This window comes from Bombina bombina, chromosome 9 (assembly GCF_027579735.1).
Source record: "Bombina bombina isolate aBomBom1 chromosome 9, aBomBom1.pri, whole genome shotgun sequence".
Lineage (NCBI taxonomy): Eukaryota > Metazoa > Chordata > Amphibia > Anura > Bombinatoridae > Bombina > Bombina bombina.
In genome coordinates, this window is record NC_069507.1 from 121,854,057 (window position 1) to 121,872,920 (window position 18,864).

Genomic DNA, 18,864 nt, shown 5'->3' on the forward strand with positions numbered 1-18,864 from the left:
TGAGAGAAAAAATCTTCTCGCAGGCGGCCTTACCTTGAAACCTATTCTGTACCCTTGTGAAACAATGTTCTGAATCCAAAGACTTTGAATCAAATTGATCCAAACATCTTTGAAAAATCATAACCTGCCCCCTACCAGTGCTGGAATGAGGGCCGCACCTTCATGCGGATTTGGGAGCTGGTTTTGACTTTCTAAAAGGCTTGGATTTATTCCAGACTGGAGAAGGTTTCCAAACTGAAACTGTTCCTTTAGGGGAAGGGTCAGGCTTTTGCTCCTTATTCTGACGAAAGGAACGAAAACGATTAGCAGCCCTATATTTACTTTTAGATTTTTTGTCCTGAGGCAAAAAGGCTCCCTTCCCCCCAGTAACAGTTGAAATTATTGAATCCAACTGAGAACCAAATAATTTATTACCTTGGAAAGAAAGAGAAAGCAACATTGACTTAGAAGTCATATCTGCATTCCAAGATTTAAGCCATAAAGCTCTTCTAGCTAAAATAGCTAAAGACATATACCTGACATCAATTCTAATGATATCAAAAGTGGCATCACAAACAACGTTATTAGCATGTTGAAGAAGTTTAACAATGCTATAAGCATTATGGTCTGACACTTGTTGCGCTAAAGCCTCCAACCAGAAGGTGGAAGCTGCAGCAACATCAGCCAAAGAAATAGCAGGTCTAAGAAGATTACCTGAACATAAATAAGCCTTCCTTAGAAAGGATTCAAGCTTCCTATCTAAAGGATCTTTAAAAGAAGTACTATCTGCCATAGAAATAGTAGTACGTTTAGCAAGAGTAGAGATAGCCCCATCAACTTTGAAGATTTTTTTCCCAAAACTCTAATCTATCAGATGGCAAAGGGTACAATTTCTTAAACCTTGGAGAAGGAGTAAATGAAGTACCCAGACTATTCCCTAGAAATTACTTCTGAAATAGCATCAGGAACTGGAAAAACTTCTGGAATAACTACATGAGGTTTAAAAACTGAATTTAAACGCTTATTAGTTTTAATATAGAGAGGACTAGACTCCTCCATATCTAATGCAATCAACACTTCTTTAAGTAAAGAACGAATAAACTCCATCTTAAACAAATATGAAGATTTATCAGTGTCAATATCTGAGGCAGAATCTTCTGAACCAGATAGATCCTCATCAGAAATAGATAAGTCAGAATGAAGGCGGTCATTTAAAAATTAATCTGAAATATGAGAAGTTTTAAAAGACCTCTTACGTTTACTAGAAGGAGGAATAACAGACAGAGCCTTCAGAATAAAATTAGAAACAAATTATCTTACATTAACAGGAACATCCTGAACATTGAAGGAACAACAACAGGTAATGGATTATTACTAATGAAAATATAATGAAAATATTATCTGCGTTTGATAGTTTATCATGACAACTAACACAAACTACAGCCGGAGGAACAGTTACCAAAAGTTTACAACAAATGCAATTAGCTTTGGTAGAACAGACATCAGGCAGCGTCTTTCCAGAAGTAGATTCTGATCCAGGGTCAGGTAGTGCCATCTTGCAATATGAAATAGAAAAAACAACATATAAAGCAAAATTATCAAATTCCGTAAATGACAGTTTCAGGAATGGGAAAAAATGCAAAACAAAACAAGCCTCTAGAAACCAGAAGCAACTAAAAAGTGAGACTGAAATAATGTGAAAAAAACTGGCGCCAAGTATGACGCCCACATTTTTGGCGCCAGGTATAACGCCCACATTTTTTGGCGCCAAAAACGTCCGCAACACACATACGCCAAAAATGACGCAACCACGTAAAAACTTCCGGCGTCAACAATGACGCCGGAAATGACGACATTTTGCGCCAAAAAAGTCTTGAGCCAAAAATGACGCAATAAATTGAAGCATTTTCTGCACCCGCGAGCCCAACAGCCCGCAATTTAGAAAAAAGGTCAATTGAAAATTTAAGGTAAGAAAAATATAAATTCATATGCATTTTCCCAAAAAAATTAAACTGACAGTCTGAAAGAAGGAATACCGATTATCCTGAATCATGGCAAATATAAGTTTAACACATATATTTAGAACTTTACATATAAAGTGCCCAACCATAGCTTAGAGTGTCATGAATAAAATAAGACTTACTTACCCTAAGACACTCATCTACATATAGTAGATAGCCAAACCAGTACTGAAACGAGAATCAGTAGAGGTAATGGTATATAAGAGTATATCGTCGATCTGAAAAGGGAGGTAGGAGAAGAAATCTCTATGACCGATAACAGAGAACCTATGAAATAGATCCCCTAGAGGAAGACCATGGTAATCAAATAGGCAATACTCTCTTCACATCCCTCTGACATTCACTGCACTCTGAGAGGAAAACCGGGCTTCAGCCTGCTGCGAAGCGCATATCAACGTAGAAATCTAGCACAAACTTACTTCACCACCTCCATGGGAGGCAAAGTTTGTAAAACTGAATTGTGGGTGTGGTGAGGGGTGTATTTATAGGCATTGTGAGGTTTGGGAAACTTTGCACCTCCTGGTAGGAATGTATATCCCATACGTCACTAGCTCATGGACTCTTGCCAATTACATGAAAGAAATGTATTTGAAATTGCTCATTTATGCTTTTTTTGGCAAAAGAAATAGCTGGATTTGCTCTTTGAAAGCACAGCCCATCAAAATAAGCTTGGCTTACTGACAGATTAGATCTCGTTATCGTATCATTCAAATGCTTCCCTTTCTTATCTCTGTACAATACTTAGACAGAACAATTGAAAATGAACATTTTAGAACGTTATCTCTTCCACCTCCCACTGTGAGTGTAATTTATTCTGCTGGCTGTGTTTACATAGTTACTCAATAGCCTATAGCTAGGTATAGAAATTGTGAGTATAGGTAAGGATACTACAGGCTAAATCAGCTATTTCAAATGCCAATATAAAGATGAAGGAGCTATTTGTTATCAATTTAATATATTCAAGCAGGTAAAATGGATCATTGGAAACAAAATAAAGGAGAGAAAGTTTTTGGTTAAACTGTCCCTTTAATAGTTTCCTGTAGTGAACAAACAGAAGGTGCATGAATACCCAAATAAACAGCATTAGGTTGGTCTTATTGAATAAATAACTCTAAACATGAGTTACATAAATGAGCTGGAGAAGGCACCTCAGCTTTTTTTTTTTTACAATAAGCACACTTAAAGGGACAGTCTAGTAAAAAATAAACTTTCATGATTCAGATAGGGAATGCAATTTAAACAACTTTCCAATTCACTTTTATAATAAAAATTGATATGTTCTCTTAGCATTCTTTGTTGAAAGCTAAACCTAGGTAGGCTCATAAGCTAATTTCTTTTTTTTTTTCTTCAAATATTTTTTATTTTTGACCAGAAGCATACAGAAAACAAAAACAAATTGCAAAAGCATTGGTCATTTACATTTTTTGTAAACAATCGTAGAGATAACTTTATAATCAAAGATAACCTTGGTTAAATCGATTCAGACAATGAAAAGAAAAACCGACAAAAAGAAAACATATGCAAAGCACTTGACAGATATCCATAATAGCCTATAGGCTTGTGGCTGAAAGAAGGTGTATTGTTGGTAACCTAACAATTATGAATCCTTATGTGGCACCAAAGTAATATGCCTGCATAAAACAGAGCAAATGTGATATAGAGGGGGGACCCTAGAGGATGAGTAACCACCAACCTCTAGGAAGAGGATGGGGTCTGGATCAGTGGAAGCTGATTTTTGTTTCTATGATATGCTTCCCAGAGTGCTTGTATTTGTGCGTAAGCATCTAGGTTCTTGGTTTTGCAACAGTCTGTTGTTTGGGCCTAGAATCTTTATTATGTTTGTGAGGCCTGGTTGAAATTCATAGTTGTGAATCAGGGGTGTCAAAGGAAAACATTTAGTGGAGAGATGTGGGTGATCCACAAGGGATCTATCCCACAAGCGGAACGTTTCTGTAATTGCTTGAGTAGAGTTTTGGAGAAATTTGTACCTATCTCTGGGGGCCCAGCAAAGCACCTCGAGGTGGGGGGAGTTAGTGATGTCATGTTCGAGTTGAACCCATATTTTATTATGCAAATTGGTGAACCAGTCAATGATGCGTTTGAGAAATACCGTCAGGCGATCTTCCTCCAAGTCGGGTTCTCCCAGGCCACCCAAGCTCAAAGGTGTTTGCATGATCTTTTTATTAATGCGGGCTCTAGAGTGTTCTCAAATAAAAACAAGTATATTATTCTGTAGGGAGGGGAGAAAGGTGTCAGGGAGTGGTATAGGGAGAGTTTGGAGCAAGTACAAGATAGGTGGTAAAATATTCATCTTGACGGTGTTGATCCTACCCAGACAAGAGATTAGTTTTCTTTTCTAAGAGGATAGATCAGAAATTATGTTTGAAAGGAGCGGTTTAAAGTTATATGAGAAAAGATCATTTGGGTTGGGGGTGAGGTGTATTCCCAAGTATTTAAGCGATTGCAGTTGCCAACGGAATGGGCATATGTTTTTGACTCTCTGTTTTAGTAGAGGAGAGAGATTAACATCCAATATTTCCGATTTATTTTTATTGATGAGGAAATTGGATAAACAACCAAATTCCTACAACTGCTGTAAAAATAGTGGTATGGCAGTCAGGGGCTGTGTGATAAAGAATAAAATGTCATCTGCGTAAAGCATTATCTTGTGCTGTGAGTTGGCAATTTGTAGACCCAAAATGTTAGAAAGACTTCTTATTTTTTGGGCAAGTGTCTCAATTATACACGCGAACAATAGGGAAGACAAGGGACAACCCTGCCTGGTACCATTTGATATATTAAAAGGGGGCTGAGAGAGAACCGTTTATTCTGACACATGCTGAGGGGGAGGAGTACATCACAAATATCTTAATTATAAAGCCCTGACCCAAACCCATCCTTGCAAGTACCGTTCTTAGGAACTCCCAACCAACACGGTCGAAGGCCTTCTCTGCGTCGGTTGACAGAACCACCAGGGGGATATTGTGGGTTTTTGCATATTCTATCAAGTTGATAGCTCTGATGGTATTGTCTTTTGCTTCTCTAGATGGGGCAAATCCAAATTGATCCCTGTGTATAAGGTCTGGGAGGACCACATTCAAATGGTTGGCTAGGAGTTTGGCATATCATTTTAGGTCCGTGTTCAGTAGTGAAATTGGTCTATAATTTTGTACGTGTGTGGCGTCCTTACCTGGTTTAGGTATGAGTGAGATGTGGGCTTCTAGGGTAAGGGCAGAAAATGGGTTGGAGTCTGATATTGAATTGAAAAGGGTGAGAAGGTGGACAGAAAGAATGTTGCTGTAATGTTTGCATTAAAAATTTGTAAATCTGTCTGGGCCTGGGGCCTTATCGCGGGGTAATTCTTTAATAGTTTTTTTTCATTTTCTCTAAGGAAAAGGGTCTGTCTAGAGCGGTCCTTTGATCATGGGATAACACTGGAATGTCAATGTATGAGAGGTATTGGCAGATCGGGTGGTCTAGGCTGGGAGAGCGTGTTATACTGGAATTTAGGAAGTGTGGGAGGTTGTAAAGGGATTGGTAATATGCCCGGAATGCTTCTGCTATGGTGGAGGTATCACTGTGTGTAGTGTTGAGAGATGATTTAATAGATAAAATATATGATCTGTTTGTTTTTCATTTTAATTTGCGGGCAAAGATCTTGCTGCATTTATTATGTCCCTCGTAATAGGTTTGCCGGAGTTTATTAGCCAGGGTTTTACATTCTGTGTCTAGTAGTTGATTGACTGTTTTTTTTTGCTGTTTGGAGGTCGGAGGCTAGAGTGCTGTCTGTGGGTTTTTGACGGGATCTTATTTCTAGGTCTGATACTTTGTTAAGTGCGTTATGTAAGGCTAGTCTTTGTTGTTTAACACAATGTGAGTGTAGGTTCATCAGCTCCCCCCACAACGCACTCTTGTGCGCATCCCATATCGTATGAAAATTTGTAACTAAATCTATATTAAATGCGAAAAAATTCACATAAAGATTTCTCCAGTTTTTAACCATATGAGGAATGTGTCAGTAAGCTTTTGTTTAATCTGCAGATGTACGAAGAGGGAGATGCAGAAGGCCATTGAATTATGCATGAAACCATCGAGTGATCAGTCCAGGTAGTCTGTTGGATTGAGGAGTGAGGTAGTAGGGCTAGAGCATTGACATCGAGGAAAAAGTAGTCTATCCGAGAAAATCGCGAGTGTGGATGAGAAAACAATGTGAACTCCCTAGACTCTGGGTGGGAAATCAGCCAAGCATCATGGACTGCGATGTCCCTCAGGAGTCGCTTTATTCTGCTGATTACCCTATGGGGAGTCAAGGAAGTATTATTGGAATTATCTATTAAAGGGTCTATGGTGAAGTTAAAATCCCCTCCCATAATCAGTAGACCCTTCGTGACTTCTAAAATCTTTTCTGTTAAGGACAGAAAAAAATTGTCTTGGTTAGTGTTGGGTGTGTAAGTACAAACCAGTGTTACAGTTGTGTTGAATAATTTCCCCACTAATATGAGGTATCTTCCATCCCTATCTTTGTATGTTTTGTATGCTTGAAAGGGAACATTGTTCTTGAAAAGTATCCCAACACCATTTGTTTTTGCCGTGTTTGAGGCGTAAAAAGCTAGTCCAAATATGTATAAGAAAGTCTTAGGTTCTCTTCCCTTAATAAAGTGTGATTCTTGTATGAAGACAATGTCTCCTTTTTTATGAGTAATGTCCCTAAGAGCAACATTCCTTTTGTGGGAGTTATTCAGACCCTTGGCATTGACCGAGAGGAAATTCAATTTCCTTTTATCTTGTGTAGGCATTGGGAAGAGGTAAGGCGAAAAAATATCGGGGTGGAGGTATTGGTGCTAAGAGTGACGATTGAAGGAGGTTACTTTCTAAAATATCCAGAGTTGTGAGTGCTGAGCTGGTGTGGATCAGGCATAAATACATTTCTTGTGCGCATAGAACCGTCATAGCATTGCAAACAGAAAAACAGTAAAAACAAACAAATAACTTATCTTGGAAGAAAAACATTATAAGGTATGAGACAAACATCTTCCAAGTGAGGAGTCCAACAACTACCAGGACCTCTGGTAAATAACAAATAATTCAGTGGTATAATATGTAAAATACAATTTCTTCAGGGTATATATAACTTAGAAAGTAGGCAAATCACGGGGCGCAAACAAAACCCCTATCTCAGGAGAGTAAATATATTACTAAGTGTGTATGATTTTTATTTTTTAATCTAAGTGGACTAGGATATATTTAGGCATAAATCAGTCCAGTTTAGAGGAAGCTAGGTGTGAAAATATGTCCTAGTAGACATGAACAACTATAGCTATAGAGAGAAACAGCCTTTAAATATTACATACTGAGGAGTCCAACCCCATCTACTAGTGTCAGGTTCAGGTATTGTCCTTGGAGGGGGGTAGAGAAGAGTTGTTTCTGTCCTTTTTTGTGGTTGCACTCTTTGCCAGGGGGGTCTCGGGCTTGGATACTTTTACTTAAGTCTGGGTTTTCATGTATATTGGAGGGTGGATTTGGAAGTTTCAGTGGGATACCCAAACTATTCAATATTTTGTCCAAGTCCTGTGGGCCCTTATACATGAGGGTGGATCCCCCATGTGATATTATCAGGCTAAAGGGGAAACCCCATCTGTACTTAATTTGTTTATCCTGTAGGGTGGAAGTGAGGAATCTTGTTTCTCTCATTTTCTGGATAGTGCTGGGACACAGAGCTGGATAAATTTGAATTGAGTGGTCAGATACAAGATTAAATAAGACTTTCTTGCTTTCTGCCAGACCTCTTCTCTGTCTGAGAATCGTAGGAATTTTATAATAACGTCCCGTGGGGGGCATTAGGAGGAGGCCTAAGGGCTCTATGAGCTCTTTCTATTTCCACTGGAGGGGATTGTGGGTCCTCTTTGAGGTGTAGGAATAATCCCTGGAGGTAGGATTGTAGATCTGTAGATTTAACATGTTCCAGGATACCACGGAAACGGAGATTGCTTCTTCTGTTCAGTTTTCCAAATCTTCAAATTTTTCTTGTAGGAGGTCCAGTTTTAATTCCTGTACGATAGCTTGTGTAGAAATAGAGCCCATCATATTGTTGAAAGTTGGCTTAGCAGAATATGATCATATTGTGTGAGTAAGATCCCTATTTCATTTAAATTTAAATAGGCAATTTTTTGCAGCATAAATATAAGTCAATATTATTGTGAGATGTTAATCCCAATTTTATTTTAATTATGTAAGTATATTTAGCAGACAGAAATTTTTATTTAAATTTAAAGGCATATTTAACAGGCAATTTTTTGCAGCATAAATATAAGTCAATATTATTGCGAGATGTTAATCCCAATTTTATTTTAATTATGTAAGTATATTTAGCAGATAGAAGTATATTTGTTTTTGCAGCTCAAATATAAGCCAATATTATTGCGAGATGTTGATCCCAATCTTATTAGAAGCTATGTAAGTATATTTGACAGACAGAAGCATATACAAATATGCCATGAAAGAGTGGACTTAAGTGGTTGGATGTGCACGGATACTTTTTGTTGTCTTGTAATTGTTTTGGTCACTTCGTTAGCACTCCCACAATATGTGTGCTAAGATTAAACAGTCCTTTTGTGGTGTGCTTAACCAAAAAAAAACCTTTGTTGAATATTGTTGAAAGTATCCTGAGTATTCTCTATTTCCTCAAACCTGTAATCCAGATCTGTGACTTCCTTTCTCATAGAGGATATTTCAGATGTAATTAGTTGTTTGAGAGATTCAAAGTCCTCTTTAGTAGGGAGTTTAGAAATATCTTGTTTTAGTTGAGTCATATAATCCATTGAAAGTGGTGTGACTTGTAGTGCTATTTCTGCAGTATTAAAGACAGCGCTATGTTGGTTTTCTGTAGGTAGGAAAAATGAACTAACTGAACCTGATGTGGCAATCTTCGTTTTAGGATGCTTGTCCCCCTTAAGGTTTTTCCTTGCAGCCATCGCAGCAAAGTATGGTTGTTGAGATTATTATAACCAAAAGGATACTGTCTAAACTTCTTTGAGGTTCAGGCACTGCTTGTAGATATGATAATCTGAACCAGAGCTTAATATTAGAGTTTTTGATACCAGTATACCCCGCAATAAGAACCTTTTTTTTTGTGTGTGCAGAGCATAGATGTATGACGTTGTGTGTTAAAAGGCTGTGTTATTGCTTGCTTGTGGATTAAACAAGAGATAGGAATGTGGTGAGACCACGCAGCTTTGTAGCAGGGTAACTTTATCTCCTGGAGAACAGATCACACATATAATCTTTATTATTGAATAAACTGCTGTTTACAGGAGGTTTTATTTATAGCAGATAGCCGGTTCCTTGTCTATAGCTTACATTAAGCCCCTTATGACATCTTATGTTTTTGTGTCCTTATGAAGTTAGGCTTAAACGTACATTATGGTCTGGGTCCTCATTAGTTACAACTCGCTGAAAGGGCCACTGTAAGTAAATATTTTCTATGCCTGTTACTAACTACCCAAAATACGCTTTTTATCAATAGCATTTCATTAACATATCTCTACCGTATATCAGAAATCTTGTCTGCAAATTTAATTGTTTTCCAAACCCACTCTGTGGGTATCCTTTGCTCTGTACCAATCCGTTTACAATACCTAGGTTTCAAAATGGCGCTTTAAACACAAAGTTATTGGTTTAAGTATTTTGAACACGCAGTGCTGAAAATAGTGGGCAGGATAACGTGACATCATCGGCGAATAAAAGATATAACTTTTAGAACGTTATGAAACTTCGTTTTGGAGAAAATATAGGTCAGTAGGTTTTAATTAATGTTTATTAACTTTAATATGTTAGTTGTTTAGCTTAAAAATTATAACAGAAAGTAATCCTTGAAGCATTTTACCTTTGGTGGCTTTTCATAAGCCGTGACCGTCAACCAGATAGCGCTCTGTTGAAGAGTGAGGTGCGTCTTCACATCCCTTTCACTCCGTGCCAGATACTGAAGTCGGGTGCAGCGTTTTAGTATCTGCGTGTGTCGGCCTGACTGGGAAGCAAGATGGCAGCGACTAACTCTGTGGCAGGAACAACCACTCTGCACAAAGCGGAATAAATGGTTGCAGCCTCCTCCCTCACCGCATCCTGTCACTGCTGCCTTCAGAAAGATGGTAGGTCGGAACCTAGGGTGCCACTGTCGTCTATGATAGGTTTAGGTCCTTGGTTGTAATGGAGCTATCTGACTATACGGCCGTTTGCCTGCATGGCCAGGCTCCACCCCCCAGGTAGGCTCATATGCTAATTTCTAAGCCCTTGAGGCCGCCCCTTGTTTCAATGCATTTGGCAGTTTTCACAGCTAGAGGGCGTTGTTTCATGTGTGCCATACAGATAACATTGTGATAACGCCAGGTACAATGTGCGCTAAGCCGAACTGCAACACAAAAGCAGGAGACATTAACATCACATCCGATGGTCAGATAACGCTCATCAGTATGAAGAAACACGCACACGAAAAAAAACTGACAGGTATAAGGGATTAAGTGCGCTAACCTGACGTGCGTAAACCAGCCAAAGTACGAAAGTAACTATAATAAGACTAAAAGGGACGCAAAAAGCGGATGAGTGTAAAACAGCAAGGGGAATAATGTAAAAGGTTTCTGCCTCAGGGTGATATATATTAGCAAATGTACTAAATAAAATAACTATTTAGTGTCTAAATGTTAATAAACAATACTTATCAATAAGCAGCAGATAGCCAAACCAGTTCTGGAGAGTTTAAGGAAAAGGAGTATATTGTAGATCCATAAAGGGAGGAAAAAGACAAGTCCCTGAGATCAATTACGGAAGGTTTCTATGAGGTAAAAATAGAATCACAAACCATAACCCATAAACATCCCACTGACAAGTATTGAAGCCCGAGGGGAAACCGGGACTCAATATAAAAAGAAAACCCCTCCCTCTGAAGAACCAAATGCACATCTTCATTCTTCAACCACCTCCAGCAGAGGCAAAGTAAAGACTGGGGTATGTGTGAGGTGTTTTATAAGGCTCCTGAGGATTGAGAATCTGTCTCCTCCTAGTGGTAGAGAAGAGTAATTCCTAGGAGTAATGGATCATGGACTCTCACCACCTGTAAGAATCAAAAGGTGAGCATGATAGAGCCTCAAGCAAGAGTTACAAGACAAGAGACAAAATAGATTTCCAACCTGGAGGGGCTGGCTCCTGAGTTCTGTTCTGTCTGTGTTTTTTACTTTTCTTCTTTGGTGGCTGAATATGCATTAAACGACATTGTTCTGGGAGCTAGAAAAAAAAAGAGAGAATGCTATACTTCTTTAGGAAACAAGAAATATGACCCATTTAATACGTTGGAGTCCTTCCCAGACAAGTAATAACTCTCACCGGTCCGGCATGCAGTCTGAATCCAGTAAGCAGGGCTCCAGTAAGTGGGGTGAAGGAGTTACCACATATTGGAGGTTTCTCAATAAGAGATCGTAGACTGCTATTGTCTTGAGCACCCGGAGTATCAATCATACCTAGATACAGGCATAGAATATATATATTTTAATGTTATACAGCTATAAATTGTATATTCAGCTTTAGAAGAAATTAAAAAAAAATGATAAAAAACAAACAAAAAAAAAAAACACCTTTGCTTACATATGTAAATAAATGTTTCTCAAAACCAGTAAAAATCTACTAAACAGTATAAATTTAACCCCTTAATGACCACAATGTACCCTGTATGTCACTGGTCGTTAAGTTTTTTTCAGGACATAATAGCACAAGTCTAGCAAGAACACACTATTAATGCCCTCCCTCCAGCAGGCTTTGTGAAATAGAGCAGTCTCAACGCTGGTGGCGAGACCGCGCTATAAAACAATCAAGTCCCCAAAAAAGGTCAGTGACATACAGGGTACGTCGCTGGTCCTTAAGGGGTTAAAGGGACATTAAACACTAAATAAATGCTAGATAGAATGATTCATTCAAAGAAAAGATTAGTCTGAGAATGTATTTTTTAAATATTGAGAAAATGAGTATAAAATTTTAGTGTCTATAAAACAATGGGAGCTACCATGTTGTAACTCAGGGCACCTTCTCTGCTGTGTCCAATTAAGGACAGTTATAAATAGGTCACTAGAGAGTGTGCAGCCAATGGCTGTGTGGAATATAACAGTGTTCTGTACTTCCATTACTTATTTTATATTACTATCTCAAAGTGTGTAATGTCCCTTTAAGATCCCCAGGCTTGAATATATTGACCCCCTCACCAGTATTAAAGGGACACTCAAGTCAAAAACATAATTTATGCAAGAACTTACCTGATAAATTAATTTCTTTCATATTGGCAAGAGTCCATGAGCTAGTGACATATGAGATATACAATCCTACCAGGAGGGGCAAAGTTTCCCAAACCTCAAAATGCCTATAAATACACCCCTCACCATACCCACAATTCAGTTTAACGAATAGCCAAGCAGTGGGGTGATAAAGAAAGGAGAAGAAAGCATCAACAAAGGAAATTTGGAAATAATTGTGCTTTATACAAAAAATCATAACCACCATAAAAAGGGTGGGCCTCATGGACTCTTGCCAATATGAAAGAAACAAATTTATCAGGTAAGTTCTTACATAAATTATGTTTTCTTTCATGTAATTGGCAAGAGTCCATGAGCTAGTGACATATGGGATATCAATACCCAAGATGTGGAGTCTTCCACTCAAGAGTCACTAGAGAGGGAGGGAATAAAATAAAAACAGCCATATTCCGCTGAAAAAATAATCCACAACCCAAAAAATAAGTTATTTTCACTTTTGAAAGAAAAAAACTTAAATCAAAAGCAGAAGAATCAAACTGAAACAGCTGCCTGAAGGACTTTTCTACCGAAAACTGCTTCCGAAGAAGCAAATACATCAAAATGGTAGAATTTAGTAAATGTATGCAAAGAGGACCAAGTTGCTGCTTTGCAAATCTGATCAACTGAAGCTTCATTCTTAAAAGCCCACGAAGTGGAGACTGATCTAGTAGAATGAGCTGTAATTCTCTGAGGCGGGGTTTGACCCGACTCCAAATAAGCTTGATGAATCAAAAGTTTCAACCAAGAAGCCAAGGAAATAGCAGAAGCTTTCTGACCTTTCCTAGGACCAGAAAATAAAACAAATAAACTGGAAGTCTTCCTGAAAATTTTAGTAGCTTCCACATAATATTTCAAAGCTCTTACCACATCAAAGAATGTAAGGATCTCTCCAAAGAATTCTTAGGATTAGGACACAAGGAAGGAACAACAATTTCCCTATTAATGTTGTTAGAATTCACAACCTTAGGTAAAAATTGAAAAGAAGTCCGCAAAACTGCCTTATCCTGATGAAAAATCAGAAAAGGAGACTCACAAGAAAGAGCAGATAGCTCAGAAACTCTTCTAGCAGAAGAAATAGCCAAAAGGAACAACACTTTCCAGGAAAGTAGTTTAATGTCCAAAGAATGCATAGGCTCAAATGGAGGAGCCTGTAAAGCCTTCAGAACCAAATTAAGACTCCAAGGAGGAGAAATTGATTTAATGACAGGCTTAATATGAACTAAAGCCTGTACAAAACAGTGAATATCAGGAAGAATAGCAATCTTTCTGTGAAATAAAACAGAAAGAGCGGAGATTTGTCCTTTCAAGGAACTTGCAGACAAACCCTTATCAGAACCATCCTGAAGAAACTGTAAAATTCTAGGAATTCTAAAAGAATGCCAGGAGAATTTATGAGAACACAATGAAATGTAAGTCTTCCAAACTCTATAATAAATCTTTCTAGAAACAGATTTCCGAGCTTGTAACATAGTATTAATCACTGAGTCAGAGAAAACTCTATGACTTAGAACTAAGCGTTCAATTTCCATATCTTCAAATTTAATGATTTGAGATCCTGATGGAAAAACGGGCCTTGAGATAGTAGGTCCGGCCGTAACGGAAGTGGCCAAGGCGGGCAACTGGACATCCGAACCAGATCCGCATACCAAAACCTGTGTGGCCATGCTGGAGCCACCAGCAACACAAAAGACTGTTCCATGATGATTTTGGAGATCACTCTTGGAAGGAGAACTAGAGGCGGAAAGATGTAAGCAGGTTGATAACACCAAGGAAGTGTCAGCGCATCCACTGCTTCCGCCTGAACATCCCTGGACCTGGACAGGTATCTGGGAAGTTTCTTGTTTAGATGAGAGGCCATGAGATCTATCTCTGGAAGTCCCCACATCTGAACAATCTGAGAAAACACATCTGGATGGAGAGACCACTCCCCTGGATGTAAAGTCTGGCGGCTGAGATAATCCGCCTCCCAATTGTCTACGCCTGGGATATGCACCGCAGATATTAGACAGGAGCTGGATTCCGCCCAGGCAAGTATCCGAGATACTTCTTTCATAGCTTGGGTACTGTGAGTCCCACCCTGATGATTGACATAAGCCACAGTTGTGATATTGTCTGTCTGAAAACAAATGAACGGTTCTCTCTTTAGTAGAGGCCAGAACTGAAGAGCCCTGAGAATTGCACGGAGTTCTAAAATATTTATTGGTAATCTCGCCTCTTGAGATTTCCAAACCCCTTGTTCTGTCAGAGATCCCCAAACAGCTCCCCAACCTGAAAGACTTGCATCTGTTGTGATCACAGTCCAGGTTGGGCGAACAAAAGAAGCCCCTTGAACCAAACGATGGTGATCTATAGACCATGTCAGAGAGTGTCGTACATTGGGATTCAAGTATATTAATTGTGATATCTTTGTATAATCCCTGCACCATTGATTCAGCATGCAAAGCTGTAGAGGTCTCATGTGAAAACGAGCAAAGGGGATTGCGTCCGATGCTGCAGTCATGAGACCTAAAACTTCTATGCACATAGCCACTGAAGGGAATGACTGAGACTGAAGGTGCGGGCAGGCTGCAACCAATTTTAAACGTCTCTTGTCTGTTAGAGACAGAGTCATGGACACTGAATCTATCTGGAAGCCTAAAAAGGTGACCCTTGTCTGATGAATCAAGAAACTTTTTGGTAAATTGATCCTCCAACCATGTTTCCGAAGAAACAGCACTAGTTGATTCGTGTGAGATTCTGCAGTATGTAAAGACTGAGCTAGTACCAAGATATCGTCCAAATAAGGAGACACCGCAATACCCTGTTCTCTGATTACAGATAGTAGGGCACCCAGAACCTTTGAAAAGATTATTGGAGCTGTTGCTAGGCCAAATGGAAGAGCAACAAATTGGTAGTGCTTGTCTAGAAAAGAGAATCTCAGAAACTGAAAGTGTTCTGGATGAATCGGAATATGAAGGTATGCATCCTGCAAGTCTATTGTGGACATATAATGTCCTTGCTGAACAAAAGGCAGAATAGTCCTTATAGTCACCATCTTGAAAGTTGGTACTCTTACATAACGATTCAAAATTTTCAGATCCAGAACTGGTCTGAACAAATTTTCTTTCTTTGGTACAATGAATAGGTTTGAATAAAACCCCAAACCTTGTTCCTGAAGAGGAACTGGCATGATTACCCCTGAAGACTCCAGGTCTGAAACACACTTCAGAAAAGCCTGAGCTTTTACTGGATTTACAGGGATGCGTGAGAGAAAAAAATCTTCTCACAGGAGGTCTTACTTTGAATCCTATTCGATACCCTTGAGAGACAATGCTCTGAATCCAATGATTTTGGACAGATTTTACCCAACAACCCTTGAAAAACCTTAATCTGCCCCCTACCAGCTGAGCTGGAATGAGGGCAGCACCTTCATGCGGACTTAGGGGCAGATTTTGGTTTCCTAAATGGCTTGGATTTATTCCAATTTGAGGAAGGCTTCCAACTGGAAGCATATTCCTTGGGAGGAGGATTGAGTTTTTGTTCCTTATTCTGACGTAAGGAACGAAAACGGTGAGAAGCCTTAGATTTACCCTTAGGTTTTTTATCCTGAGGCAAAAAAAATCATTTTCCTCCAGTGATAGTTGAAATAATAAAATCCAACTGAGAACCAAATAAGTTATTACCTTGGAAAGAAAGAGATAGTAATCTAGATTTAGATGACATATCAGCATTCCAAGATTTAAGCCATAAAGCTCTTCTAGCTAATACAGCTAAAGACATGGATCTAACATCAATTTTGATTATATCAAAAATTGCATCACAAATAAAATGATTAGCATGTTGCAGTAAGCGAACAATGCTAGATATGTCAAAATCCAATTCATGTTGCGCTAAATTTTCCAACCAGAAAGTTGATGCAGCCGCAACATCACCCAAAGAAATAGCAGGTCTGAGAAGATGACCTGAATATAAATAGGCCTTCCTTAGATAAGATTCAAGTTTCCTATCTAAAGTATCCCTAAAGGAAGTGCTATCTTCCATAGGAATAGTGGTACGTTTAGCAAGAGTAAAAATAGCCCCATCAACTTTGGGGACCTTTTCCCAAAACTCTATAGATTTTGCTGGTAAAGGATACAATCTCTTAAACCTTGAAGAAGGAATACAGGAAGTACCTGGCTTATTCCATTCCCTAGAAATCATATCAGAAATAGCCTCAGGAATGGGAAAAACACCTGGGGAAACCACAGGAGGTTTAAAAACAGTATTTAAACGTTTATTAGACTGAACGTCAATTGGACTGGTTACCTCAATATCCAAAGTAATTAACACTTCTTTTAATAAAGAACGCATATACTCTATTTTAAATAAATAAGTAGATTTGTCAGTGTCAATATCTGAGGAAGGATCTTCTGTTTCAGATAGATCCTCATCAGAAGAGGATGACTTATTATGTTGTTGGTGATTTTAAATTTCATCAGCTAAATGAGAAGTTTTAAAAGACCTTTTACGTTTATTAGAAGGTGGAAATGCAGACAAAGCCTTCATAATAGAATCAGAAACAAATTCTTTAAAATTTACAGGTATATCATGCACATTGGAAGTTGAAGGAACTGCAACTGGCAATGTACTATTACTGATAGAAACACTATCTGCATGTAAAAGTTTATCAGGACAACTATTACAAATGACATTCGGTGGAATAATTTCTACAATTTTACAACAAATGCACTTAGCTTTTGTAGAACCCATGTCAGGCAGCAATGTTCCAGCAGAAACTTCAGAGGCAGGATCAGATTGGGACATCTTGCTCAATGTAAGAGAAAAAACAACATATAAAGCAAATTTATCTATTTCCTTAAATGACAGTTTCAGGAATGGGAAAAAATGCAAAAGCATAGGCCTCTTGATAGAAAAGAAAGCAGGAGGCAAACAACAATGGGGTATTGAAATAATGAAGAAAAAATTGGCGCCAAGTATGACGCACAACATAACGTAAACTTTTTTGGCGCCAAAAATGACCGGAAATGACACACTTGCGTCACTAATGACGCCGCCGTGTGAAAGGTCTCGACGTCACGTATGACGCCGGAAATGACGAAGTTGCGTCAAAAACGTAATTTCACGCACCAAAAAAGTTTGCGCCAAAAATGACGCAATAAAGTCTAACATTTGACGCACCCGCGGGCCTAATACCCGCAAATGCAAAAAGTAGTCAAATTGAAAAAGACTAAAGGTAAGAAATACATTTCTTAAAGTGTTTATATTCCCAAATATGAAACTGACAGTCTGCAGAAGGAAATACATGAACCTGACTCATAGCAAATATATAAAGTTCTAAATATATGTATTGTACTTATAATTTGCATAAAGTGCCAAACCATAGCTGAGAGTGTCTTAAGTAAATGAAAACATACTTACCAAAAGACACCCATCCACATATAGCAGATAGCCAAACCAGTACTAAAACAGTTCTTAGTAGAGTTAATGGTAAATTTGAGAGTATATCGTCGATCTGAAAAGGGAGGTAGGAGATGAATCTCTACGACCGATAACAGAGAACCCATGAAAAAGACCCCCGTTAGAGAAATCATCATATTCAATAGGTGATACTCCCTTCACGTCCCTCTGACATTCGCTGTACTCTGAGAGGAATCGGGCTTCAACAATGCTGAGAAGCGCATATCAACGTAGAAATCTTAGCACAAACTTACTTCACCACCTCCATAGGAGGCAAAGTTTGTAAAACTGAATTGTGGGTGTGGTGAGGGGTGTATTTATAGGAATTTTGAGGTTTGGGAAACTTTGCCCCTCCTGGTAGGATTGTATATCCCATATGTCACTAGCTCATGGACTCTTGCCAATTACATGAAAGAAATAAACTTTTATGATTCAGAAAGAACATGCAGTTTTAAGACTTTCCAATTTACTTCCATTATCCAGCATACATACAAAAGTATAGAATGACAAACTACCCCCAAAAAAGGAAGAAGGCAAGCTGCACAAAAGTTTGCGCTGCAGATCTCACTTCATATGATACCAAAGAGTAAGGCCCTCAAACAGCTGCTATAATCTCAAATAAAGTGACCCCTCCTCTGAACCTCACTGGGAGGCAAGAGGAGGAGAAACACAAAGCAGGAGGGAAAGGGGCGAGATAGCGCTGAATAAAGATCTAAAGACTTTAGTACAAAAGAATATAATCAATAAATGAATAATTATATACATAAAGAGCACACTGTAATATGATAAGAGCAATAGTAAAAAATGGTATCACACAAATAGTTAATAATTGTATGTGAAATAAATGTATCAGTCTCTCTCTATGCTTGAAAAGTACACAGTGTTTGAATGATAAGCACAATAGTAAAAAATTATGTTTGTTTGGATTTGAGAGCTTGCATTGTGTGGCTGTTTTAGGGTCCCAGGTATTGGAAAGGACCTTGATGTGGTACCTGGGCTTGTCCAATTTGGCCAAATGCGGTAACTAACCTTTCCATTTTTGCTTTTAAATCTTAGCTGAGAGCTTGTGAGTGCTGGACTTTCTCTGTGTGTATGTATAT

At 38.5% G+C, this 18,864-nt stretch overlaps 1 protein-coding gene across 1 annotated transcript in view; it reads right to left on the reverse strand.

The window, feature by feature from the left end:
- The window catches only part of MED19 (mediator complex subunit 19), a 360,600-nt gene that overhangs the window by 117,849 nt on the left and 223,887 nt on the right, over nucleotides 1–18,864 (reverse strand). The window contains exons 3-4 of the mRNA XM_053692338.1: nucleotides 11,373–11,506; nucleotides 11,180–11,273 (exon numbers count right to left, since the gene is read on the reverse strand). Of these exons, the coding sequence (XP_053548313.1) occupies nucleotides 11,180–11,273; nucleotides 11,373–11,506 (228 nt within the window). The remainder of the gene's footprint in view (nucleotides 1–11,179; nucleotides 11,274–11,372; nucleotides 11,507–18,864) is intronic.